Here is a 27,500-nt window from a genome sequence, read left to right on the forward strand (position 1 = left end):
ACAGGTACCATAGACACACACTTATACACACGCTTGTATTTCTGTAACTTGGCATAATTTGGATAATTTATTCTTTTGTAGCAATGGAGACAGACGGCCAACTTCAAATGGAGGAATGTGAGTTTTGAGTGTTTGCAGTGTTCTGGGTGGTGGTTCAGGACTAGAAAAGCTTTCAGCAGCAGGATATGTTGATGCTTCTTCTCTTGTAAATTTTTTCTTTTTTTTTTTTTTTTTTTAACTGCAAGAAGACAAATTTCAAACTTTTTAAAGGAGCCAACTGTAGTCCACAACTAATATTTCATTCTCTGCTGCTGCTCAATTTCTTTGATATCAAATGGGAATTCTTTTACAATTCATTTTAATAAGGTAGATCTTTCATTTTGTGTAATGAAAGACTCTTGGAAGAGTTTTTGTAATGAAAGAATCCCTGCTGTGCATCTCTTCTGATGCCACATTTTAATCAGGGATCTATTATTATTGAAGAGATGAACATTGAGGATGAGGAGGCCTAAACATTTTTACTCCATAAATGCATATATTGCAGATGTATAAACTAACTATTACCACTTCAACTATTCAGAATTGTTTGATCCTCAGTTAGTTGGAACAGTTGACTCAAGTTGTTCACTCTCATTCTTAAGTATTACATTTGGCATTGTGTTAAAAACTAATTTGAAAAGAGAATTTACTGTATATACAGTATACATACGGGGTTTTCCAAGTAAATTAATACAGCCATTATAAACAGAAATCTTAACGATACCACTGACTCTGGATCAACACTCTCTGTTCTGAAAGGTTTCCTCAAATTTTGTGAAAGATAAAGTGTGTACTCAATCACCATCTTGTGGCTGATTTGTGAACAGCAACAGTTTGTTCAAATGAAGCAGTAAGCATTATCTGACATGTATTTGTCCAGGAGGGTTTACAGTTGATTACAGCTTGATCACAATGTTGTTCTGACAGCTGTGGAAAAATCTAAATGGAGTCAAAATGTTTTTCCATAACAAGATGGTGATTATGCACACATGTAGTATTTTTGAGATGCACTTCGTTAAAGTGTAAAATTCCATTAGAAACACCACCTAAAAACAGCTTCTTTTGACTTAACTTCACAGCCAACTGCAGCACAGTGAACTGAACTTTTCACGCACTGTAGCGCCCTTCTGCAAAGGTTGACAGTTGTGTGGTTTTCCTCTTTTTTTAATTTTTATAATGACTCAGAGCCCACAGACCATCAGCCAGCAGGCCTGCGCCGGGAGGAGGACGACCCAAACCTGCACCCAAACCCAAACCCCAGGTGCCCCAGTGTAAAGCTTTGTACGCCTACGACGCTCAGGACACAGACGAGCTCAGCTTCAATGCTGACGACGTTATCGACATCATCAAAGAGGGTGAGATGGCTTGCTCTTTTTTTTTTTTTTATCCTTTTCGTGATATTGTAATGTACTTAAATATTTGTGAAGATCTCAGTCAGATGTTGGTTTGAAATTGGCCACTAATTTCGTTATATCTGTCGGTTTAGATGCATCTGGGTGGTGGACAGGACGACTTCGTGGAAAGCAGGGACTTTTCCCCAACAACTATGTCACCAAGATCTAGGAGCTGCCGGTTTACAGCTCGTGGATGAGAGCCTGCTGCGTCCTCACTGACCCGCTCAGAGGACGCGATGGAGGTTACAGTCGGAGAGAGAAGCACTGTGAGAGTCCTCGAGGAGAGAAACTCACAGTTCCTCCACTGCTGCCTTGTAGTGAATGAATGTAACTCAGTTACACCACAAGACCAAAAGACCGTCAGGCTTGAAATGAGGTTTTGCTTTAAAGACAAGAAGACTGTTTGACCCTGGGGTCTGTTTTCCTCCACAGTCCCTTTTGAGTACTGAACAAAACTATTTATTGTATTTATAGCTTTCTGTGTTCTTCTTACTGTCATTTATCTCTTGCTGACGATTTGAGCTCAACTGTTTTTGAAGCATTGGAATGAGGTATGCTTAATCTGTGGGACCAGGCTGTGATTTTTATTTTCAAATGAAGGTTTTAATGCTGAAACAAAGGTGATCGTCTCAGTGGCACAACTGAAGCGACTGCTGCTTTACCAGGAATATTTATTTTGTTGCAAAACTGTAACTACTTACAGGGAATGACATTTCAGTAAATCATCACACTGGGATTTTTAATGATTTTAAATACCAAAGCAATAACAATTTTAATAGATCTGTTCCACATGTGCAAAACAAAATTCAGTGCAGTCAAGTGGTGAATCACCTGGAGAATTATTGTAATCTTTAATTTGTTGTTTTTGTTTTCCTATGACACCAGTATATTTTAGACACAGTAGAGGCCATGTATACTGTAACCTAAGCATGTTGTCTGTGGTGTATTAGCACTTTATTGGTACAGGTACTACCTTGGACACAGACATCTTCACTCGTTCATGCGGTAAGTCAAGTGTATGAAAGACAGGTCGCAAAGCGAGCTGTAAGCTGAGTTACGGAGGAGTATCATTTGTTTACATGAAATGATAAAACAGGCATTTTAGATCTGATTCTGTATATTTGTTCATATTTTAGGAGTACGCCTGTTATTGGTTAGAATTTAAATTGTTTTTGTATTTTTTCTGAAGGATATCTCTGCTTTTGATACTCACAGGGCTGCTGTATTTCCAGTTCAGCTACACATAGATAATAATGGTTATCATCACAGATTAGGGTGAATGGATTTTTGTTTTGAAAGAATTTTGTTGACATTTTCCCATAGCACTACAAAGAATTCCTTTTGCTTCTGCAAATCGTTTGCATTGCTGTTGCATTACTTACACATTCCTTAGTATATATATTTTTTCAATCAAGTAACCACATAATGCTCTAGTCAGTAAAAGAACAGCTGGGATTTCTGTCATACATCTTGTGTATCATCAAATACTGTATAGTTTGATCTTGGATGGTTGAAAACATCCTTGTGCAATACAAAACAGTCGCTGAGTCTTTTAATAAAACATGTAATATTGTACATGTAACTGCTTTGTTTTGTTTTATTATCAGAGAGCACATTACATGAACAGTGATGATCAATCAGATCTTTGTTTATTACCATATTCATCCGGACTGCAGTCCCAAGATTTTACAAATACTGAGATCATTAGTTCATTAGGCTACTCCAACAGTTCAGACCCCACTAAATAATCTTTTGAGGGTTTTTTTCTAAGCAATTGCTTAGCTGTTTTTTTCACATTTAAACATTTCATTTAACTGTTCAGATATATAGTTTTTGGTGAATATATGTTGAATGTAATGTTTATATAGAAGCATGTTTTCTTACATGATTGGTCTGAAAATCTTTACCTTCTGAGTGCTGAATAGTATTTTTTTTTTTTAATAATGTATGCATTTCATCCATTTTATTTAACTAAAATGGTCAAACAGTTTAAATTGAAATTGTATCGGGCAGAAATCATGACGGAATACATTTTTATTATTTATGTGCCACTTTTCACTAAGATGATGAAGGCTTTTTTTCTCCAATGAACACAACAGACCTTTTTCATGGATGCATTTTGACATGCCACAGCAGGAAAGCATAGGTGTTAATAATCAAATGAACTGACGACTGTCTCACTGTTAGAGAAACCTGCCCTGAAGAGCCATCGTTAATAATATTGGTGGAAAAAAATTCTAAGGTTCGGCAGAAACCGAACCCCGTCAAAAAGCCCAATATTCGGCCGAATCCGAAGCCCAATCCTGGATTCGGTGCCAGGATTCGGCTTCGGATTCGGCCAAATCTCCTATTACCTCTGTCATTAGTCAGAGGATAATATTGCATCTCAGTAGGCTCTGTCAGTTTCTTTAGCAGAAGCCCTCCACCCTCCTCAGCTGCAGTCTCATCTGAGGGATCAGCCAGAAGATTGATTCTTAGGTTTTATCCCAAAGATACTGCAATCACAAGGACTCTCACACTCGCCTGCTCACTTTCTCACTCGCACGGTGTGTGTGTGTGTGTGTGTGTGTGTGTGTGTGTGTGAGTGATAGATGGAAGTAGAGTTTAGTTTATCTTTGCTATCAGTGCCCTGCCTTTAGATGCTCAAAATATTAGTAAAACACCTTGGAATCCTGAGATGTGGTTGCTTGCTTGACTTTTAACTTGATTGGTTAATAGGATAGTACTTTACTCTCCTGCCCTCCCTCTCACCCCTCTCTCTTTGTGTGAGTGAGGATGGTGTTGGATTCATACTTGCTCTCCCTCTGCTCTCTTCTTCAGTGACTATATCATAGAGGAGAAGAATGCTGTTTTACAGAAGAAAGAACTTTATTTTTTTCTTCATATTTTTATTTTTATATATTTTTTTTATTTAACCAGGGTAAAAAACTCCTTGAGATTACAAATCTCTTTTACAAGAGTGTCCTGGCAAGTGGCAGCAGCGTGGTTTCAAATAAATACAAAGACAATAACAAGTAACAACATAGACACAATGTCATCATAAAAAAAATCTGGGTCCTAAATCAATTTAAAAACAATGACAGACAGACTGCCTTTCTGCAAGATCCTTTAAAAAGCCTTTAAAAGAATAAAATGAGACCAACTCCTTCAACTGTAGTTCATTCTGAAAGCTGATTCCATGCATGCGTAAACGCCGAAATTTCAACCAGTCAGACTCGAGCTTTGACGTTCTACCTTGAGCCCAGGCTTGATTTCGCTCTAGGTCAGAGAAGTCATTGCTAAACCAAACGTTATTTCGCCCTTTCACACTATGTCTTTTGAGTGGGGCATGCTTATTTACCAGGTCTGTAAAACCATCATAAAAAAATGTCCAAGCATTTTCAACTCATCAATAAGACTAATTCTTCCCCAATCAAAATCATACAAATCATGTAAAAAGCCCTGTATTAAAAACTGCTTCATTGCCCTCTTAAAAATTATGCGCGGCCTTGTTTTAGGAATTTTTGTGTTCCTTACAGATGCTATAAGACAATGATCGCTTATATCATTTGCAAAAACAGAGGCACAGACTATTTGTGAGGGGCATTTGTAAGAATGAGATCAATTAATGATGATTTTTCTGGATGTCCTCCGGGGAGCCAAAGGTGAGACAGAGACACACACACACACACACACACACACACACACACACACACACACACACAAATCCGGCTGGACCTAATCCTGGATTCGGTGCCAGGATTCAGCTGAATATTGGGCTTTTTGACGGGGTTCGGTTTCTGCCGAATACGCATTGTGCATGAAGGAATCTACAGACAGCAGCCAAAATGCAACAATTTCAGGTACGACAAAGGAAGGACAGTCACAGCTAAAAACTTGTGTTAACCAGACAGTGCCTCTCCCGGGTTGCAGCCGTTCTCTCGACAAATGAGTCTCCCTACAGTGGGAGCGGAGCGACGGAACGGCCGGCTGCTGCTCGTTAGCTAACGTTAGCTTTCTAATTTCACCCACCCAACATGCCTACATCATATGGTTAGCGAAAATTTCCAAACAAAATTGTCACTCATCTGGCGATAGCGATGTGCTTTCCTACGATGTTAAAAGAGCGTGTGAATTCAACATTAAGTTGTTACATTTAACTATTTTAGAGGCTGTGGACGTTGTTTACTTCATTAATGTGTTTACTGTGTAATATCTATAATCAGGGATGCACCAAATCCAGATTTTCGCGGTTCAGCCGAATCCACTGGTTAAGATTCTGCCGAATCCGAAACCGAATACCGAATCCTACTCCCATCCTCAGTCTATTAAAATAAACAAAAGGTCAATAGGGGCACCATTTAAAAAAAATCTAAAGCATGTAATTAATTAATTTAATAATCATTTTTAAATGTACTCATTTGGTTGACATTTTTTTCCCCCCATTGTTTATGGGGAAAACAGAAAATTCATTTTTAGACTAAATTTGAGAATTTGTGAGAAGGGTGACATGTTGTGGTTCCCAACATGTGGGGCATGACACCCACAAGGGGCCCCAAGATAAATCTAAGGGGTTGCATGATGATTACCACAAGAGAGCAGGAAAAAAACATTTCTAATAGCTACAGTTATGCTTTTCCTCTAATCTTTGCTTTTTATAGTAAATCACTGAATGTTTTTTTTCTTCAGGACTCCAAATAACACAAGGAATAAAAATTGGTTGAATTGGGAACAACTGGCAGACGATGGAAACCTGTGCTGAAAAGGATTGACCGTGGTGATAAAAACTTGCACTGAACTAAAAGAGGAATCCTGTATATTTGGATAGTTTTTGTGCATTAGTGCCAACATATGAAATGGCTGCCAAATCAATAATCTTTTCAACCAAAGTAAAATAAATATGAATTGGAACTGAAATTGTGTTTTTAACTCTTAAAGGGGCGCTATGCAGTTTTGGCATTTTTCTATATATATACATATTTCTTCGCTTTTTGCTCGAAGGTTTCTCTATAGAGCTCCCCCTACAGCTTCGGAATAGCTATTTGGCAACTCTGTGTAAAAACTCGCTTGGTCAGTCTGCCGTTTCCTTTTTCTCTTTTCTCAGCCATGACGATAGTGTGAAAAACTCCATCGCTACCTTGTTCTAGCTAGCCGATTCCTGGATGTGTGCAGTGCCTAAAGCAATTTGTTACATCACTGGACCGGATATCACATGCACATATTGTGTTATTTATCTTTTTTGTGCACGTTATAGGTTTACAAAGTGAAAAAGCCCAAAGTCCACCCCAAAGGGACTTACCATTCCAACAGAAAACACTGTTCACAAACTGCTCCAAACGGCTCTATTGTAGTCCAGCCTTTACTTCCGAGACGAACGTGCGTCACTTTGTAACGCCCTCATACTCTGCAACTGACTGGCTTGCTGCCCTTACCTAGGTACTGCGCATGTTCAACTCCCAACAAAGATGGAACAGAAGTGAGATGCCTCACTCTGTAGCTAAAACAGAGAGCTCAACACACAGGGTGAAAAGAGGAGCTGCAGCAATGTGCAGTACAACAAAAATATGTTTTATGAAAATTAAACCATGTAAACCTATTCTGGTACAACCTCTAAATACAATTATGAACCTCAAAATGAGCATAATATGGGCACTTTAAAGATTACACTATCTTTAAACTCGATATTTGGTAATTGACATACATTATCTTTTAAGACACATTTCATGAAATGTTTCATCAAGAACCCAACATTTACTCAAACATCTGGTTTTCAAAAAGGACACCAAGGAAAGGACTCAATTAAGAGTTATCCAAGTTTATTAATATTTTTTAAAACTAATATAAATCCCACAGAATATGATCCTGGTGCCTTTAAGTCAATGAATGCATGGATACCTGCTTTAAGTACTGCATTTCAAAACTCCATTCAAAATATTTTTTGTTTTTATTTTCCTCTTTAAATATTCATCAGAGTGGAAATACATGGCCTTAGTGCACTGTCATATTCACTACTATTCTCCTACCTTTTTCTCTCTTGTGCAAGTCTATGCGAGTGAGTTAGTCAACAGTATTAGTGTTTTTCTTTCTGCAGCAGCCAAAATGGACACTGCTGCTCAACTACAGAGAGACAAAAGGGAGGGTGGATAAAATGGTTTGAAGTGTGAGAACAAACAGTAAATATTGAGCTGTGTATTTCCCTCTGAACACACACACACACACACACACACACACATACGGGAAGTTAAACGCCACTGCCGGTATCAAATTGACAAAATGATCCCAGGTTGCAGGCTCACGTGAAATTTCTTACACACATGTAGACCTGAGATCATCTTACAGAAACCAGGTTAACCATCACAGGCCCATCTGCAGGGAAGACCCTCCCCCAACAAAATGAAGAAAAGATTCACAGCAGGTCCCAACAATCGTTCAGTTTAGAAAGAACAGTCAAGAGAGGGATGTGACATTCTTTTTCTTGTTCTCTAAAATACATCAGATGATGGTGCTAACGGTGTTTTTAGTCAAATGAAGGTGCTGGAGGGAGGTGTAATCGTAGCAAAGCATGTGCATATTCTGGGAGGTGAGGTGAACATTGGAGTTTATTTCCACTCTAGAAATACTGGGTGTGCACTAATACAGCAGCTGATCTGTTAACATATTTCCCTAGTTAGGAATGTCTTGATTTACTTAAAAAACATATTTCACTAACAATCCACATCTTCTAAACAAACTAATCAATACAATGATTGGTAAAATGAATCCTGCAATGTTTTTGTTTTGTTTTTTTAACTGGAGGGTGACATTCTAGTAAAGCAAGGCATTAGGTTTACAGAAATGCATCTTTACTAGAGCAGCTATCCTCACCTGCGAGTTGTTAGGCTGTGTTAAGCCCACTTTATATGTGCAAAGAAATGCATTGCAAGGAAACATGCAGAGAAACAAAACAAAAAATGACACTTGAGGAAACAATCAAAAGCTACATAAAAGCTTTATAAATACAATAAAATCTTAAACCCTTAATGGAGAATTCTAGCCTTTGTAGTAATGTGCGATAGCTGGCACTCTAGGCTCAATGCTTTTTTGTCAGGTGTTTTTTTATTTTCTCAAAGTAGAGCTGCGCAGGTAATTCATGCCATCTTTGGTTGACTGCAGTACTGAAGAGAAAATTAATATGATCTCAAAATAAATTTTCAACAAAAGGGGTTGTTTAAAAAAAAAAACAGCATCAACTCTCAGCAGACAGCTGCGCCTCAATGTCCACTCTGCAGATGGGGCACTTCTTATTGGTGAGGAGCCACTGATCCACACACAGCTGATGGAAGAGGTGCATACATGGTAGGCGCCTGGTGGGGAAACACAGAGGCAAAGATTCAAACCAACAATAAATGGTGGGCAGTGGTGGCCTAAAGGTTAAAGAAGAAGCGAGCTTGTGATTTGGAAAAGTTTCATGCCTTCATAATCTTAAGAAAGGAATCCATAAAATTCACTTTACGTTATGATTTTCTATTTTCTATTTTGGATGCTAAGGTGAAAAAAGAAGGGACCTATTTACTAGGGGTGTGCAAAAAACAAAAAATCGATTCACATTCTTATCGCGATTCAAGCTCTACCGATTCAAAATTTATTTTTATTTTTTTTCCGTCGTTTTGTAATGGCGTGTATACTGTTGTCCTGAAATGAGTTTAGCTCGCCATTCCCATAGATGCGTCAAATTCACACTGACGCCTGGGCACTCTTGTTATAATCAAAAGAAGAGCGAGTGCAGCAGAAGTAGTTTAGTCAGCGCAAACAATGGCAAACCTCACAGAAAGAATTATTCAACCTGCTCCATCCTCATTGAAGGCGAGAGTTTGGACACATTTTTGCTTTTATAACCTCGAGAGGAAGACGGAACTTGATAGGAATCATGCTATATGCAGGCTTTGCGAAGCGAAAGTTAAGTATTTTGGAAACACCACAAACTTGAGAACTCACATGGTACGCCATCACCCAGAGATTAACATTAAAGACGTGGACGAACAACAACCTAAAGGACCTAACATGCCAGTCAACCAACTCTTTCAATGCTCTAAACTCCTACCGAACTCTGAACAAAAAATATTTTTATTTAACAGTTTTATTTTATACTTGAATTGAATGTATTTGAAAGCTAGCCAAAGCTTGGCACTCTGCAGTTTTTAGCTGCAAATGTTATTTTTATATGAAGACATATAAAGTAATATGAAACTACATTTAATTTGTTGTGTTTCTTTTCTTTTAAATTTTATGTCTACTGCAATCGCATGGGAAAAGTAACTACATTTACATACTGTGAATCGTTTTTTTATTTATTTTTTTAAAATCGAAAATCGATTTTGAATCGAATCTTGAGCCTAAAAATCGATATCGAATCCAGCAAAATTGTTTTTCACTGCTTATTTATGATTTGGTTTGTGTTTACTAACCCTGATCTGGATTGGTTGTGGCTCCCTCCGCTGGGATTGGTGGGCTAGTTGCAGATGATTTACTCCACCTGCGCAGTATTGGTTGTATGTGTGTGTGGAGGATTGTTTATAATTGCCTGTGCACATGCTGAGAAGGGGCGCTGTCCGAAACGTCCGTTATGTGGCAATAAATTCTATCAAATTGGAGTGCTGTCCTAGTAGCTTTATTTATGATTATTCACTTTTAGGATCCAGCACCCAGCCTTCAAAGCTTTCTAAGTATCTACGTGAGTTGAGCGCATCCAGTCCTATTTTTTTTATAGGTGGTCGTAAATAATTTAGCAAAATTCGTTTTTTTTGTTTAAAAAAAGAAAAAGAATTATTCTGAATTATAATAATTTTCTTTTATACCAACAGAGGGCAGAAAATCCTTTTAAAAAAAACCTGAGTGAGTGCCAAAAAACTGTTCCATTAGGGCCGGTAATTTTAAGGCACTCTGGGGTTTTCTGTTGATTACTATACCTTTGGGTTTAAAATAATATATAGAGAGAGAGATAGAGAGCGTGAGAGAGAGAGAGAGGCAAAATGGAACAACTACACCTGCCATCCAACTTGTCACATCCCTGAAAGCATAACTGAACACACTCTGTAAGCAACAAACGGCACAAACACCCAGGAGGGGAGCTAATTTACCTGACGTCCTCCCCCTCCTCCAGTATTGACAGACAGATGGTGCATTTTTCTTCTGTGTCTTCATCTGCCCCCTCATCTTCATCTTGCTTACCATGCAGCTTTCTCTGTTTGTGAGAAACATTTGGAAACATGATTTTTTATATGCAGCATCGACCGGTAGCTGCCTCATTACATAATATCCTATTAATCCACTCTTTGTGTAACACATTAAACTGCTCAACTTAAACACTTTGGTAACATTACAAGTACATATTACGTTTGTTTAAAAACAAATTATTGCCTATAAAGAGGTTAACAATATTTAGAACAAACATTTCAACAGAAAACATAAAAAATTCCTTTGGGGACAGAGAGAATGGTCATTTTGTCCTGAAAACAGAAAAAACATTCTATCTGTTGTCTCTATGCTAAACAAATAAAAATTATCCAAATCAAAAGTTATTCTAGAGCCGAATTCCCTGGACCCCAAGACTAATACTAACATCTACTGTACATGTGAGCAGAGACATGTTTCCAAATTGATTCGTTCATTATTTCTCACCGATTCTGGGGTTGCGTGCATATTTTTCCCAATAGATGCCCAAGCTTCAGGGGTTAACTGTTGGTCAATGTCTCTCTCCAACACCTTCTGTATTGGGTGGCAGGGTGTTAGATTGCTTGTTTAGATACATTTAGAAACTTCTAAGGAAACTTTTCCTCATCAATGTCTTCACAGCTGCAATCTAAAACACACTACAGTATTTAGCTAAACATCAGATGTTTGAAATGAGCACAAAAGACCACTGTGCACTCTGTCCCAGAATAAACTGTAACAGACATGCACAACTATTTACAGTATCTGCAAAAATCAATAAACAATATACACATAACTAATAATAGCTCATAAGTCCTCACCTTTTTGTACTTGTGTGGGTAAGTGCACCTCTCTATGGTTCCCTGAGAGGCTCCTCGGTTCACAGTCCCCAATCTTTCCTCTAAATGCAGCAGGTCCTGAGTGGATGCAGTATAAACAACCCGCTATGAGAATCAACATGTGAATCAAACCACCAACATTATGACCAATAGCCGATCTGCTCTACCAAATGGGTGACAGCTGCATCGAGTTAAACAAGACATTAAACTGAGCAAACTTTATCCACTGATGAAGGTTGTGAGATGTGGTTGAACACTCTGGAAAAAAGCTAGTAAGTGGACCTTGAGTTAGGGCTGTCCAATTAATCGAATTTTGATTTCGGCTCCTCGCGATCGTGTACTGCGTGTTTGCACATTACATTTTGCCAGTAAACTCTGATTTTGTCTAGTGTTCTGAATGAAAAACAAAAGTTCAAACAGGTAAAGTATTAAGGGAAATTACACAGTTCAAGGTGTTTTCACTGTTGATTTGTTTCATTGTTTCATCGTTTTTTTAAGTTCAATTAAATATGCACTTCCACTACAGCATTATATCCTACTTTCCCTATGACAGCTGGGGACTGTGTATTTTGAAAACAAATTAACTCTAATGTGTATACTGTTATAATGTGTCCTCATTATAACAGCATGAAAATAGTGATCAGTCATGCGGTGATGAGTCAATAAATTATAAAGTTAATATTAATGATGGCAGTGATGAATTAAACGGTAATTAATTTACTCTTTCAGTGCTTGAGCTGTGTCGGGACTGATAAAAACTAATTTAGCAACTGTAAAATAAAAAAATAAAATAAAAAACTTGTAGTCCTCACCTCGTAGGTTCTTCCAAAGCCAGTCATTCTAGATGAGATGTACCGAATGTGCGGGTAGGTCACTTCAGATATGCCAGTGTGCTGTGGAGGGACAGAAGAAACATTTGGGAAACATTTTATTTTAATAATCTCAGCATATCTGTTTCATAAACGAATACACTTCTGTGAGTGAGAAAGGGAGGGAGCTCCCCGGAAGAAGAGAAGTAGAAGCCTTGCCCAGACAGGCTCCAAGATAACTTATCTTCTGCCTTCTGCTACAGAAGTAGAAGTAGAAGCAAATTAATACAATACAGTTTCTGTCTTTTATTTGATATCTAGTGTGGGCAAAAGAAAATGCTGTTGCACATTTTGAAACCGTCGGGAGCGTAGTTAGCACGCATTAGTAAGGAGGGCTAACTTGACCTGTTTACGATATTAAGCAAACATTTTTGTCACCCTGAACATCCCACCGAAACCCTGTTCGAATATCTGGCAGTTATATAACGCGTTACTTGATAGTCTATTTGGGGGGAAAAAAGGATTGAGTATTCGTATTAAACTGCCAAATCTGATTTAACTGACAAAAGTCTGAGTCGGGTACAGCCTTAGAATCAAAACAGTAAAGTTGATGGTCGGACAGCTTAACAAGCTGAAACTCACTATAAAGCTCCGTAAAGCTGAGAGGAGCTGCAGATTGGAATGTTAACTCTTTGTAGGTTCATCATTATGAACGACTCTTTTCGCATATAGAAATATAGATCATCACCATATTAACTATACATTGTGTAAGCTGTAAGTGGCAATGGCAGTTCTAAAATTAAACCTGAGTTTTAACAAGATAATCTATTTTTAAAAGCAAATCAGAGGGGCCCTTTGAATGTGTTCATGTGGCAAATATGTAATGATGAAGGTCATGGATGTATACAAATTAAAACTAATGAACTCTGCCTAGACTTAATCACAAATTCATTTGCATATCCTTTGGTTCTACTTCTCTACCCCCTAATTCTGAGCATGCATGCTGTGATAAACTGTGGATATGCTCAAAGCATTTGCAAAACAGCATCCTGACTTTATGTGCACTTGCATCGATGCTACAGAGGAGAACTGATTGTAGAAGACGACTAATGTTTGGATGTTTGAGGGTGACCAAGAAAAAAAGCAATAACATCAGGAAACTGTCGACTACATTTGCGCAGGATCTGTCTCAAGGCTTGTGGATTTGTTGAGTTTGCACTTGAAATGCCTGATGAGATACTATTAATTGCTAATACATTATTCATGTGGTTCACTAAACCATCCTTGAAATAACTGATGTTATAAATAAGGGGCCAACACTATTAATCACACTTCATTTAAAAGTGATTCTTTCCCATTTATGCTAATGTATGCATGTGTGCCGAGAGGTTCTCTCACCATGAAGGGGATGGGGAAGTGGTGCAGTCTGGGGGGAGGGTGGTAGTGGGGTAGGTGGGAGTGCAGGTGCCCTGAAGGGTACGGTGCCACAGTCACTCCAGCCTCAATGCCAAGCTCCCTGTTGACAAACACATAAGAAGTGAACTGTCATCATTACATCAAAACTTTCTCCAGATCTTAATCTGAACATAACAACAAGGAACCTTAGCGTTGCATTCAGCTGACATTAAAATGAAACCAGCAATATGCCAAACCTTAATGCCTCTGATACTGACCATGCTGTTCTCTGCTCAGGCTGGCGAGGGTGGGAAGACATAGTTTGTGGCACATGGATGTGGTGTCCATGGCCGTAGTTGGGGTGCATTCTGTGGGGGTGTGGAGGTGGACGTTCATGCGCTCGTCTGCACGGAAAGGAGAATTCAGGTTCACGGCTGGAGTTGTATCTTTTATGCTAATATGAATACTCAGGATGAGGAAAACACCAGCTGGGTGATGGAGGTACTCACGTCGGGTGCTGCATCATTCTGCGCCTCTGGACCTCCATCCTCTGCAGCATCTCGTGTTGATGGAGCCTCTGCACCGACGCCCCCAGTGCCGGCATATGGTGCGGCAGGGACTGGTGATCCGTAGGCAGGTGCTGGGCCAGTGGGGCACTTGAACCAGAGAGGTGGTGGGTAGACAGAGGAGGGGGAGGGGCAGGGGGCACAGCGTGGCCTGAGGGGTGAGACGGCAGTGGCGGATGAAAGGTGACAGTGTGGGGAATGACATAATCGCCTTGTGGAGGGGGCTGAGGTGTAAGTTGGGGGTTCCCATGGGAATGAGGACAGGCAGAGGAGGGCTGATGATGCAGTGAGCGTGCTAGAGAGCCATCTAGGTTTGAGGAAAGAGAAAAGGAAAAAAATTAAGCAAAACATCTTTAAATTCTAAAGGACGCTCTATGATTTTGTTATTGTTAACAAAAGACCAAACCCAACAATGTGTGAGTCTCTCTCAATATTTTTCCAGCCCGTCTGTGGCACTCAGCCCCAAGTCTATTCATTCTTACTGAAGGAAGAAAAAAAACTGGCCACAAATATTTACTTTTTTTTTTTACATTTTTAAAAAAGGCATTAGTGAGTATTTACAGCAGCAGGAAGGTGCATTGTAGTGCCTGAGTTCAATGTAATAAAGAAACATGTCAGCTAGTACAATAATTTAGTAATTTCTGGATTCACTGCTTCCTCTTCTTGTCTTGTGTTAAGTGTGATGTTTTTTTCTTGGACAACAATGGAGCTCTACAGCACAGAGGATTAAGCCACATCAGGCTTTGGCTACACAGGTACAAATACTTGCTAATAGGATCAATTTGTTTTTTGGTGCTAATTTTGTGGTATTTGTTATCATTAATATAGAAGGTCACCAGACAGATCCTTGTTTACTTAATTACAAAAACTACAGAGTTCTACATGTGTACTTTATGCCAGCAGACAAACATCTCGGCTCATCACGTTAAAGATGATGCCTTTGTAGCACTTTATGTTGTTGTTGTTGACGACACAAACCTTCTCTGTTCTCTGGCAAAGACAAAACAATCCGAGTTCACTACTGTGAGTCATCCACTTAATAAATATTCATTTATTCTTTTGTTTGTAGCTCTTCTTGGTGCAGACTTCCTTGCTACTTGTCCAAGCAGCAGTACAATGAGGAGGAGAGGCAGGCAAGAGAGAGGTGAACGTGGGCACCAGCAGCAACTAACTCTCTTACTACATCCCCTCCAGAGAACCTGGTCACATCGCTTTACTCTCCATACTGAGCTATTCTGAGTAGAATGAGCAATTAACTACTTCTGCTTGCTGGTACAGTTCCCACAGCACTTGGCACATTAACCACCAGGCTCTGTTAATTACTATTAGCATTAGGTTTTAGAAGTGCAGCTGTCTGCCAATTTTCACAAATACTACGGCACTGCAAATGAGTTAATTTTTTTAAATGCAGTAGCTGACACTTGAAAGTCCAACTGAAATTAAATTGCATTGTATTTGTCTGCTACATCATACATACAGTATCTGCTCTTTAAATGACTTTCCCTTTGTTCTCCTTTGATAGAAAAATCTGAAACCAAAACGGAGAAATTTGTATTTTATATTTTTTGGTTTCATTCAACGGAATACCGTCCAGCGTCTGTCTTGTAAGTGATGGAGACCTTATTTCGATGCAGGCAATCAAATCTTGGTAAAGCAGTAATGTCAGTGTTTTATCTAGCTGTCACACAACACAAGAGCCACACATTTTAAAACAGAAAAAAATACATTTAATCAACACATTGACATTATCTTTTACTACAAAAAGGGATGACTAAATGTGATTTCAGTTGGACTTTAAAATTCTGATTTGAAAATCTAGTGGTGAATGTCAGGTTTCCTGTACTGCATTAAGGTGGTATACTCACAGGAGGGGTGCATGTAATGTCTGCAGGGCTGGGGTTGTGTTTGTGGCTGTGGCTGAGCCACCATGGAGGAGCTGAACGAGTCCACCACAGCTGGCTGGCTGGGCCCAGGGGTGGCCTGGGAAACGTAAGCAGGAGGCCGTGAGGTGGAGCCTGGGCAGCACGGGTCAAAGGCTGAGGTGCTGCCATGGAAACTAGCCCCATTGTTTCCTCCGCTCCGAACACTGCTGTTGCTCAGGTCCACTGGCAGAGTTTGCTGTGGAAGGAAGGCGGAGATGTTATAAAAAGAAGAGGGACACATTTCTACTGTGGAATGCTAAATGAGTCATGCACAATTCAAGCCATACAGTATACCATGTACAATTCTGTTTCCCTCAGTCTCAAGCTAAATGCTCTTTCAAGATACAGCGTGCATCATCATTAGTGACAAATGCTGGACCATGACCTTCACTAACTGAGGGGGTGGAGGGGAGGATGATGCATAGTGAAGCTTTGACAAAGTAAAGGAGGACGTTAGCACAGTATGAAATCATGGCTGCAAGACCATTTAAAACACTTTAAAAAACTTAAAATGTGATCCTCTCACCTCATTTATACAGTTTTCATACTTGAAGTGAGACACAAAGCATTCATTCAGTTACTCCTCGTCCTAGATTCATTTTGTTGTGCTTTCAACACTACTTCTTGATCTTAATATTAGCCTCAAAACCAAAATAAGTTCATACATTTATTTAAAGACATTTATCTTTACAGAGAGGAATATTCTTCTTTCTCAGGAACAACTCGGTTCAAGCTCACAGTTACACACATTCACACCTGGAAGCTGCCCAGTACAGCACACAGTCGGATCTGAGCCGCTCCACTGGAGCAGTTGGGGGTTAAGGTCCTTGATTTTACTTTCCTCACCAAGATTTGTCCCGACAGTCCACAGATTGGACCAGCAACCTTCCAGTCACAAGCCTACACTATACTAAACTTAAAGTTTACATTTAATGAATCTGGTGGCCAAGGATACCACAGTGAAGTAGACAGCACAAACGGCAATAATTAAAAAAGCTATTGTATAACAACAGTATGTTGTTGTTGAATGCAGCATGGGCATACCTGGTCGTGGTAGTGGGCTGTGTTGCTACTACTACTACTGTTGCTGCTGCTGCTGACTCCAGCGCAGGATGCGGGCAGAGCACTGGGTCGCTCCACGGGGCAGCTCGGCTCTTGAAAGGGCAGGGTGCCCGGGGGCTGTGGTGCTGGGTGATGCACATGGTGGATGAAGTGGTGAGCATTGCTGTGGCTGTGACCGTGCTGAGAGCCACTGGTCTGCTGAGAGGACGACGCCTGCAAGCAGCTTGAATGGGAGTGACTCAGGGACAGGTGAGTGGGGGAGGGGCCTCCACACGGAGAGTGCTGCTGACAGCAGGATGGGAGTCTGGGCATAGCCGTGCCGGCGTTTTCTCCTGTACCTGACAAACCTGGTCTGCTGTCATCTGATGAGAGTAAGATATATGAAAAATATACGATGAGACAGCAGGTTGGCATTTTAAAGGGCAAAGAAAAAATTGAAAATTACTACATAATATAGACCATTTCACAGTTTAATATATAAACATTTTTGGTAATAGTAGCAGCTGAAAGGAAGTCATTTTGAACCCAAGCTGCCTCAGAGCAAGAGAGACTAAATTAAATGGTTTACAGCAGCTGGTTTCAACATGCCATGTCCTGGCTTACCCTCTGTGGCTGTGCGAGTAGAGCCACTTGGCCTCTGTGTGTGCATACTTTCAGGTATTGAGCCTGGGCAGCTAGTGGAAGGGCCGGGGGCATCATTGAGCTCTGAGGTAGAGGCATGATGGGAAGATGATGAAGAGGACGACCTGACTGTTTGAGGGTGAATGCTGCCAGAGGTTGTTGGCACAACTGAGAGATCTGTGGAGAAAAAAAAAAAGTCTGTGATAATTTAGAAAAGGAGGATTCATGACAGTGCTCAGAGCAGACATCTCCTTGACGAAACAACTTGTCTTTCATTTCTCGAGTTACTGACAGAAATGAGAATTTCTGATACTAAAATGTTTCATTTATAAATATTTCATAATTAAATCTAAAAGGAGATGGGTCTGTATGTATGTGTGTGCGTTTTGTTTGTCAAATCATCCAGCTATTAATGAAATGTCTTTTATACTACATTAGTTTTCAAATACATACAATACATATTATTATAATAAATATTTACAATAATAGTTAACAAAACTATGAATTTATTTTGACAACATTTGTAGACATTATTTGTAAATTAATAGGCATGATTTTCACAAATTGTATCACAATCTAAAATCCAACTTTGTCTGGAAGAAATAACCCCAGCGTGGACTGTAGCATGTGTGTACTTGTCTGCAGAGGCTTAGCAGCTGAGAAGAAGAGCAGACCTTATTAGCATTCCAGTGTGTGCACTACGTCTGCTTTTCATATTCACAAATTAATTTCCCCTGTTTCTCCTAAGAAATGCAAAGGCTCTAAAACTCCCATTAGCCAATACTACCATTTTGCTATCCATCATGGGCGTGGGCTGATAAAGAGTCACACAAATGCCTATGGTTACGAAGCAGCGTCCATATTATTTTTGCTAACGGCTATCGCACATTTGTAGAACTATATTTTATGATTGCTCTGTCTTTGGCATGGCATCTTAGGAGCTAAGGTATTTACACTAAACATGGGGAAAACACTTAATCTTGCAAACCATTTGTATGACATTTTTTCAAATGCTGCTATTTTCGCCATCTCACAAGCCCATTCTTGGATTGAAGGTACCCCTTCGTTCCCCCATACTCTCAGAAGAATCTGTCTGGCTATCACTAAACTAGTTTGGACCCAACTTCTTGTGTGCTCATCTATCCCGCTCATCTCCCAGAACAAATAATCTTGGGCTGAATGGAATCTTGGTCCCTGCAGTCCGACATAGGTTGTGTATCCTTGTCCAAAACTCCTGGGCCTTATCACAGGACATGGAGCAATTGGCCGTCCTCTGTCTTACATTTCCAACAATTTGGTGTGTCTCTTAATCCAAGTCTAAACAATTTGGAGGGAGTCCAATAGAATAATAATAATCTTAAACTGAATGAGGTGACATAGTTTTAATATACGTTTATTCTTACCATCTTCATCGACAGTGAGGTCCACCACCTCCCCAGCATTCTGACGCAGTGGTTGGATGACAGTGGATAGTCTGTGACGTCCACGTGGCTCCTGGAGACGATTCTGGGAACAACTATTAGCCCAAATCCTGCCAAGACCCACTGACCGTGACCTGTAGACACAAAAAAACTACGGTATTACAGCCAACTGCAGTAGAGGAACGCTGGTCCTATCAGGCATATTCTCCCAGCTCAGTGAAGCATTTGCTTCGCCAGAGCCAGACTCTCAAGCTCATTTCCAGGAACGCGGCTGCTTTGACAAAAGCCTGCTGGTGCAAAGGTAGGCAAGGAAGCAACAGTGGACAATTCTGACAAAGGCATTTAGATCTGGTTTTATTACCTAGTGAGTATATATATAGTTTAATTGCAGTCTTTTAAACTCCGGTGGATTTATGAGGACTATGGTTAGCCTTCTCTCAGATCTCTGCAGGGTAGGGTAGGGACAGCTAGCTAGACTATTTGTCCAATCTGAGTTTTCTGTCGCACGACTAGAAAAACTTTTGAACGTACACGTTCCACCAAAACAATTTCCTTCCCGAGGCTATTTTGCAGAGGCTCCGTGGTTTTTCCCGGTGCTTAGCGCCGCCCATAACGATTGTGATTGGTTTAAATAAATGCCAATAAACCAGAACACGTTTCTCTCCCATCCCGGAATGCTGTGTGGACTAGCCAGACCGTCCTCCGCAGCGCCGTGGTGGAGGTAGGTCTGGCAAAGCGAGACTAGCATATTGGTGACGTCATCGCACATTCATTTACAGTCAGAAGACAATGAGCCGACGCCCGGTCCAGATGCTCTCAACATTGTTTTTACTTCCATACGGAGGTGCAGCGCAAAAAACTTTTAGACCCTTCAAATGTTGGGAGCTAACATGGTGATCAATCCTTATATGATTAGTGTGGTCTGTAGTCGAAACTGATTTTTCTGTTAAGTGAGTATAAAATCAGCCTGGCTTTGTGAGTTGCTGGAAAGCATGGTAGGACTATATAGACTCGGTACACAAGTTGTGGCACACAAGTTGACTCAAAAACATTAGCACATAATCAAACATTGTACACTATAAATGTTTAGATCACCTCTGTTAATAAGCTCTATCAGAAACTACAGATAGCTTGTTCTCTCTGGACTGCTATCATGGAGCTCTGCATCTACAACCACCCCACTACTTCCATCTAAATCTCACCATTCTTTCGACCCACCTTCCTTTTTCCTATATCTCGCTACAATGCTCTGTACCTCTCTTGCCATGCCTTCAGCCCTTTGTCTTTTCTTCCTTTTAATTTTCTCTTTCAAAGGCTGCTGTCGCTCTACCCCTTGCTCTCTGAGACTGGAGTGAGTGGCCAGGGAATAGCCTCATTTCCACCCACAGTCCCGTAAAGCCAGGTGATCAGAGGGAGGAGGGATGAGCCCAAGGGACAAGAGACTAGAAACTATATGGGTGTGCCGTAAATCTGGATACCATGGAGCTTTGTGGCTAGGGGATTTCACTGCTATTCCCTTGCAGCGTTTAAAAGATGCACAGGAGCAGAGGGGAAAGGCTGTGTATTGAGTGTCAAAAGCTCTTGGTGTCAATGTATATGTAACGTAATGTGTCTCTCTTTTTTTAGCACCCTCTATGCACTTGATAAAATTAGCAATAAATAAAAAACAAACTGAAAATTTTAAAAATGTATATAGTATGAATACTTACACATGAATACACTTTTTAAAGATGATTTTTTTTGGGGGGGGGGGGGGCTTTACCCTTAATTTGATAGTGACAGTGGATAGACAGGAAAGGTGTGAGAGAGATGGGGGATGACATGCAGCAAAGTGCCGCAGGCCGGACTTGAACCCGGGCCACTGCAAAGCCCTCAGCCTACATGGGGCGCACGCTCTTACTGGGTGAGCTAGAGGTCGCCCCGTTATTAGCAACACTTACAAAAATGTTTGTGTGTTTTTTTGTAATTTTCTATTTTAAAAGTTATTTCAACTAGTGCAGCGCCCATTTGGAGCGCATGCCTGTTTGGAACGGGCCAATTACTTGGTTCCCAGTCATTTTTTTCCCACAACGTTATCTAACTATAAGTGCGGCACAATCAGGCGCATCTCCGCTGCGGCTCATCTAGATTCGGTGTGTCCCCTTTTTTTGTCTAGCCATCACACATCCAGGTAGCGATGTGGCCCTGGGTGGGGGAAGTAGGGAGCCCGCCTCTGCCCCGCCTCAGCCCCTCCAGCGCGCAGAACGGCCGGAGAAATGTGCACAACCGCCAGCAACAAAGCAACGTGCTGGAGAGCCCAAGAGCCTTGTGAGTTTGTGTATGATTAATTTCATCATTTGAATGTAGGGTAGACAGCAATCAGTTTTTGGCACCGCACTGCGAAGACATTCTTGACTGAGAGCATGGATGTACAGACTGATATGAGAGCCGATCCCGCTGTCTCTCGTCTCTGCTAGAGGCAGACCGCCGGCCCAGCCCGGGTTTTGATCACATTCCTCAGATGTGTTTTAACGCAGGAAATGCCTTTCACACTGCTGTTTGTGATAAGGGGGATTCCCATCAGCTTGTACTGTCTGCTTCCAATTCAATTTCCTGTGAGACATGCTGCACAATGCAAGAAGTGGAATAGAGGAGGAAGCTTATTAACTTTCATATTTCACAAATCGCTAAAGCAAAGTTGTGCACACAGTTGTAACTACCCACAACAAGACACACAGCAATGAGGGTGGTATCCAGAGAGGGGCACATGGTGGTTGTGTCGGTGTATCAATTGGCCAGGCTCCTCAGCTCTGGGTTGATCCCAGGGAGCAGGACTAGCCACTAGGGAGGGGTTCCTAATTAAGTAGACTTGGGATTATTTTGTAAATATCTGTTTACCACCAAGATCTCCTGGGGGTGGGAGGGGGAAAGGGGGGAGGTAAATAGTACATTGTAAACATGAACACTACGGGGATTGGTGGCTTGGCAAAGCTGAGGTTGTGCCAAGCCAAAGTGATGTGAGACACATGCCCCAGGGATCAGAGGAGGACTGAGCACTGCAGTAAAATAGAGTAAACTACTGGCTTGGGAGTTAAAAGGAATGAGATCATACAAGCCAGGAAAAAAACACTGGAATAAAACTGGTAAACAATTTGAGGAATCAAGCTTTGCAATGATGAAAGTATCAAGTTTGTCTTCAAAATTAGAGAATGATTACGTCACTTTCTAACTCCCAGCACTCCCAGTAGAGAACTGGCTGGTATAATGACTACTGATGCTTATCCCTTCATCTGGCATTGCCAGCTCTTGACATTTGCCCAGCCTTTTCCATGTACAAACACGAGAGGAAATATACATAATTAAGTATATCATATCATCCAGCTTTCGTTTCAGCAACATTTTGCTCAAGTTAAATTTGGGCAAGTAGACTTAAAGCTGCAAATTGAACGTATGCTAAATCTCCAATTTCAGTGGAATAGGTTCGTTTTTTTTAGGTTGATGCGATAGGTTTGTGGATCAGTCATTCAATGCAAGTGACTTGATTGTTTGTTGATTTGTTTGTAGCCATCTCAAATACAGGCACAACATTACTGTTATGTACATAGATAGGATCTGCACTGGAATCCTGATGGCAGTAGGTGCTGTAGTCACAGAAAGTCTAATGACATTCAAAACGTTTTGTGACCCAATTACTATGCATGTCCTGGGCTGATATGCAGAATCAGGGCAGGGGCTGATTTTTATCCATATCAGCTACATAATCCTTGTTTATTGTAACCCACTGCGCTCTAGGTAAATCGCTGCCAAACTCGCCCCACAGTGCACTGTTAAAACACTGGAATGTTCTCCTACTGCACTCCTTCGCAAGTGAGCGAACTAATAAAACAAATAACAGCCAGCAAGTTATTCAAATTAAACATACCCATATACGTAATGACAGCACGTCAATGGGCAATGTGTTAGAGCAGGTTTGGGTTCAAAATGCTTGCTTTGCCCTGATTTCAGTTACATTTTGCACCATGTCCCTAACGTGCTGCTGTTGGTTGAAAACTGTATTTGAACTTTGACATTTTGTTTAAGCTGGGATGAAGAGAGTAGACTGTCCAAATCCTGTCCACATGTTACAGACACTCCTCTGTCCACAGACATGACAAGAAATTATACAAGACACTATACAAAACACCAAAGGAAAGGAGAAAATGATCTTTATCAATGTAGGCCTACTTGAGGCTACATGTGCATTGTGCAGCTGAATTATAGGACAACGTACACTCAGTTGCCAGATTATTAGGTACACTTAGCTAATACTAATGCAGTCTAATTATTACAGTCCAGCAATAGATCCTCCATGAAAGTTCTAATGTCCACTTTTGGTTGAAACTGTGTTGATTCAACTTTATGATCTTTTTGGAGGATAGTTTGTGGTGTTGTTGAACTGTATTGTATGAAAATAAACTGTTCTAAAAATTATAACCTTCATGAAGGTCGGTAAATATCATAACGGACTTCTTATTTCTTACACAAACCAAATTAAATAATTGGGATCAGGGGGAATCAATCAATCAAAAAACGATAAATACTTAATGGAGTTATTTTCAACACACTATTACACTACCAAAAAAAAACAGGGCCATGATACATTGTTTGTATGTGTTTGTGTAAGCGTGCACATGTATTGTTCCTAAATTGACATAAACTGCACACAAGCAGACGTTCACAAATCTGGCGGTGTCAACAAAGCTTTCATTGCTCATTCTGTTGGCCTTGGGTTTGGCCCGCCCTCCTGCGCTCCTGTTGCCCATCCCCCTTCAGGGAAGCTCATCCCTGCATTCTCTAGCGAGCCAGGACATCTTTGACAGTCAGGAAAACAGGAAGATTAGACAAGAAATAGCATTCCAAGCTTGGCGCATTCACTTCTACAAACAATTTTCAATCAAAAAAAGAAGGAAAGATACTGTGTCGGAAAAGATTAAAAAGGGATACAGATGTAGGTTAACAAAAAGGCAGAGGTTTGTGAATTTAGCTGCATAATGGCCTACCTGAGGAATTAGTGGAGTATTGAGACAGGAAGTGATATAATGAGAATAGAAAAATAAGATTCTCAATGGAGTGAGGAAAATGGAGCGTGCTGCAGAGAATGACACTGGGAGCCATTTATCTAATACAGTATATTACTCTTGCACTGTAAATATTTAGTAGTTCTAAGAGAAACAGAGTGCCACGTTCTGCATATTTCTCAAAGCCTTATCAACTACCCTATGAGTGAGTGAGTGAGTGAGTGAGTGGCTACTGCTGGCTTAACGGCAGAACAACTCTGTCCCCCGCCAGTCCCTGTCTGTGGCTTTTATACAGAACGCGAGGTGGAATAACGTCACAACATTCCTGCCTTAAACAGGCTGTGTGAAAAGGGCTTATGTTTACTGAAAAGGATTATCTACCTCACGCATGTTTCAAGCCTCTACAAACTGATTTTCACACATTGCAGAAATTGATTACAACCAAGGCTGGCAGGACTTCAAAGTATACCTGATTTCTAGTAAATGGGCTAGAGTACCCGGAAACACTATAGTTATTTTATCTAAAAATAATACATATCAAATGTGTTTCACTTTCTCTGGCACTATCACTGTTAGTGCTGATTACTTAGTAATAAACTAATAATGGTAACATATGGTTTTAATATGTAAGTGGCATATAACTAAATTACCCTTCAACCTGTTCAAAGAGACATTTTTGCACTGCCTCTCAAGCTGTCCACCCATGACACTGGTTGATTATGAACCTTTATTCATACAAGCAGTTAGTTTGTGCCGTTTCTAAGTAAGAATTAAATAACATGGGCATTGAGCATGTCCCTTCAGCGTGATATGGATTTGTTTCTATAAACAACAAGGCACGTAGCCTACTTTCTCTGAGCAATGTAAGCTATGGAATCTATGAGCAAAGCACTGGAGTACACTGCACCCAACCCCCCCTCTCTCTGCTCTTTCTTCCTAAGAACCATACAGATCTTTAAACACTAGCAATCAGAAAACTGCATTTACTCCCTTTTCTAATTCTGTCATCTTGGTTACTCTGAAATGCAATCACTAACACATTATGTGGTTATGGCCTTAATCAAGTTAAAGGCCTTTACTCAAGCATTTCATTTACAATTGAGCGTCCATGTGGCTATTGATGAACAAGAAAATCCATAGTGACAGAACCTACCATGACTAACAGCTCCCATCATTAATAGAAAGCAACTTCAAGAAAAACAACTGTGAAAGGAGTAAAGCGTGATTTACACTTCTGCGTAAAATCCACGCCGTGGCTACGTACATAGGTACGTGGAGACACGAACCTACGCCGGACGCTACGCCGTAGCCTAACTCCGGATTTCCACTGAATGCAGAACGTCTGCGGACCGGCTCCACTGCGGAACGGCTGCGTGCTCTGCCGTCCGTCAATACCCACTAGGTCCGGATTTGTTGCGGCACGGCTGCGGACACGACTGACAGCTGTAGTCACGAGGACCCACAAGATCTCGTGAATTCACGTAGAATAGAACCACAAAACCAACAACAGTTTGTTTCCGACTCTAGAGTCATAGTGGGAGAAACTAAGTCTCTCCCCTGTGCTTTCTGACCACGGTCGGAAATCTGTAGTAGGAAAAGTTAACCTTCTCCTTGATATCATATTGTTTATGGAGAAGGAGAACCAGGAAATGAGTAGGGGGAAATGCAACGCTACCAAGCCTACCAAGGGAAACAACTCTGTGCTGTGTTTTCAAGGTGTAGTGCAGGGAAATATGATCCGCCGTGAGCACGTGTATTTTATTTTGAAAATTAACCAGATGTTTATTTTTTTTCTGTGCTCGACTTCCTGTCCCGCACTATCTGCCGTGTGCTGAATTGCTGCGGAGCTCTCCGGTGTCCGGCAAAAATAGAAGCTCTGCGTATCTGCCCTGGAGGGCTGCGGACCGCCGGAGCTGGGACGCAGTCGGAACGCAGCCGTTCTCCAGTCAGTGGAAATACACACATTGACTTTAATGGAAACCTAATGACTCTGCCGCCGTTCCGCATCCAGTGGAAATTGGGGTTTACGTGCACCTCTCGAAAAATTTAACTACATGTCACGGCGACGCACGTCGCTTGGCCGTGGCTTGGTAGCGTTGCATTTCCCCCGACTCATTTCCTGGTTCTCCTTCTCCATAAACAACATGATATCAAGGAGAAGGTTAACTTTTCCTACTACAGATTTCCGACCGTGGTCAGAAAGCACAGGGGAGAGACTTAGTTTCTCCCACTACGACTCTAGAGTCGGTACTCACGCCAAAGCTAATCGCCATCACTCTCTCACTCGCTCTACCACTCACTGAGTCCCCACACATGCTGGTCCTGCGATTCTCTTAAAGAGAGCATCGCAAACACCAACGCATAAGTATAAACTTCAGGCCACTTACGTAGGCTGCGGCGAAAGCTCTGCGTGGAGCCTCCGCACAACCATAAATCAAGTTTAAGACTTAAGATAATGATAACATCAATACTGCAATAAGCTGGGTACCTCAGATGATTTATTTCATAATTTTGGAATTAACTTAACTGCTTTTTAAGTCATTTAAGTTACGGTGTTTATTAAGTTAAACTCAACCTTAACTTAAGAGTATATTTTTGGTATCAAAGATGTACACACTGTAGGCTTAAAAGGCACTTTCTATGGTCATGCTGAAGGAATTTAAGTAAAAAAAATATTCTAATTAAGAGAGGTTTAATAGGGAAAAAAGAAATCGAAAGGTCCATATGAACTTAAAACTCTTGCAGTATCAACCACTTTCTTCCAAAGTCATTGGTTTGCCAGAATATTGCTACATTCACTACTTCCGTTTGTTCGCGTGACAGGCTTATGAACACCAATACCACCAATACACTGGTGCTCCGTTATAGTCCCTGCTAGAGACTACTGACTTTAATCCAAGTTCACATATAGAACCACACCAAAAGCAGACATCAGTAATAAAACATTGCAACTTGTTGTTTTAAAAACACAAAAGACTACCCTAGTAAACAACACAAATGGCACAACCAGCCATGCAGGGAAAGGAGGTTCTTCATGCTCTAAAAAAAGAGGAACAACACCACATGACCAGTCATGCAAAATGTACTGACATGCTTGTCCTCAGCAGATTACTCACAAGAGAACAACGCTCTAAAAATTCCTAACAAACAATAACATTTCTGAAACGTTTTGATCTGACTAAATATTGATTTACAGGTCTGCATCAATCTGCTGTTTTTGATTTTAGT

General features: G+C 40.7%; 2 protein-coding genes across 4 annotated transcripts in view; one reads left to right on the forward strand and one right to left on the reverse strand.

Moving 5' to 3' along the window:
• myo1ea (myosin IEa) overlaps window positions 1–3,015 on the forward strand; it is a 56,428-nt gene extending 53,413 nt beyond the window's left edge. Inside the window, exons 27-29 of the mRNA XM_078249016.1 lie at window positions 82–117; window positions 1,225–1,394; window positions 1,526–3,015. Coding sequence (XP_078105142.1) covers window positions 82–117; window positions 1,225–1,394; window positions 1,526–1,602 — 283 coding nt within the window. The 3' untranslated portion in view covers window positions 1,603–3,015. The remainder of the gene's footprint in view (window positions 1–81; window positions 118–1,224; window positions 1,395–1,525) is intronic.
• A 5,612-nt stretch (window positions 3,016–8,627) lies between these two features.
• Window positions 8,628–27,500, reverse strand: part of rnf111 (ring finger protein 111) — a 28,332-nt gene continuing 9,459 nt past the window's right edge. For 2 of the 3 annotated variants that reach the window (XM_078248987.1, XM_078248995.1), the window contains 12 exons: window positions 19,219–19,370; window positions 17,798–17,992; window positions 17,177–17,556; window positions 16,076–16,328; window positions 14,154–14,517; window positions 13,923–14,048; window positions 13,648–13,765; window positions 12,253–12,333; window positions 11,423–11,518; window positions 11,070–11,156; window positions 10,529–10,632; window positions 8,628–8,755 (listed from right to left, as the gene is read on the reverse strand). In XM_078248987.1, coding sequence (XP_078105113.1) covers window positions 8,638–8,755; window positions 10,529–10,632; window positions 11,070–11,156; window positions 11,423–11,518; window positions 12,253–12,333; window positions 13,648–13,765; window positions 13,923–14,048; window positions 14,154–14,517; window positions 16,076–16,328; window positions 17,177–17,556; window positions 17,798–17,992; window positions 19,219–19,370 — 2,074 coding nt within the window. In that variant the 3' untranslated portion in view covers window positions 8,628–8,637. The remainder of the gene's footprint in view (window positions 8,756–10,528; window positions 10,633–11,069; window positions 11,157–11,422; window positions 11,519–12,252; window positions 12,334–13,647; window positions 13,766–13,922; window positions 14,049–14,153; window positions 14,518–16,075; window positions 16,329–17,176; window positions 17,557–17,797; window positions 17,993–19,218; window positions 19,371–27,500) is intronic. The other variant, XM_078249003.1, reaches the window with a different exon arrangement.

The sequence above is a fragment of the Sander vitreus genome, chromosome 1 (genome assembly GCF_031162955.1).
Source record: "Sander vitreus isolate 19-12246 chromosome 1, sanVit1, whole genome shotgun sequence".
NCBI classification, from domain to species: Eukaryota; Metazoa; Chordata; class Actinopteri; order Perciformes; family Percidae; genus Sander; species Sander vitreus.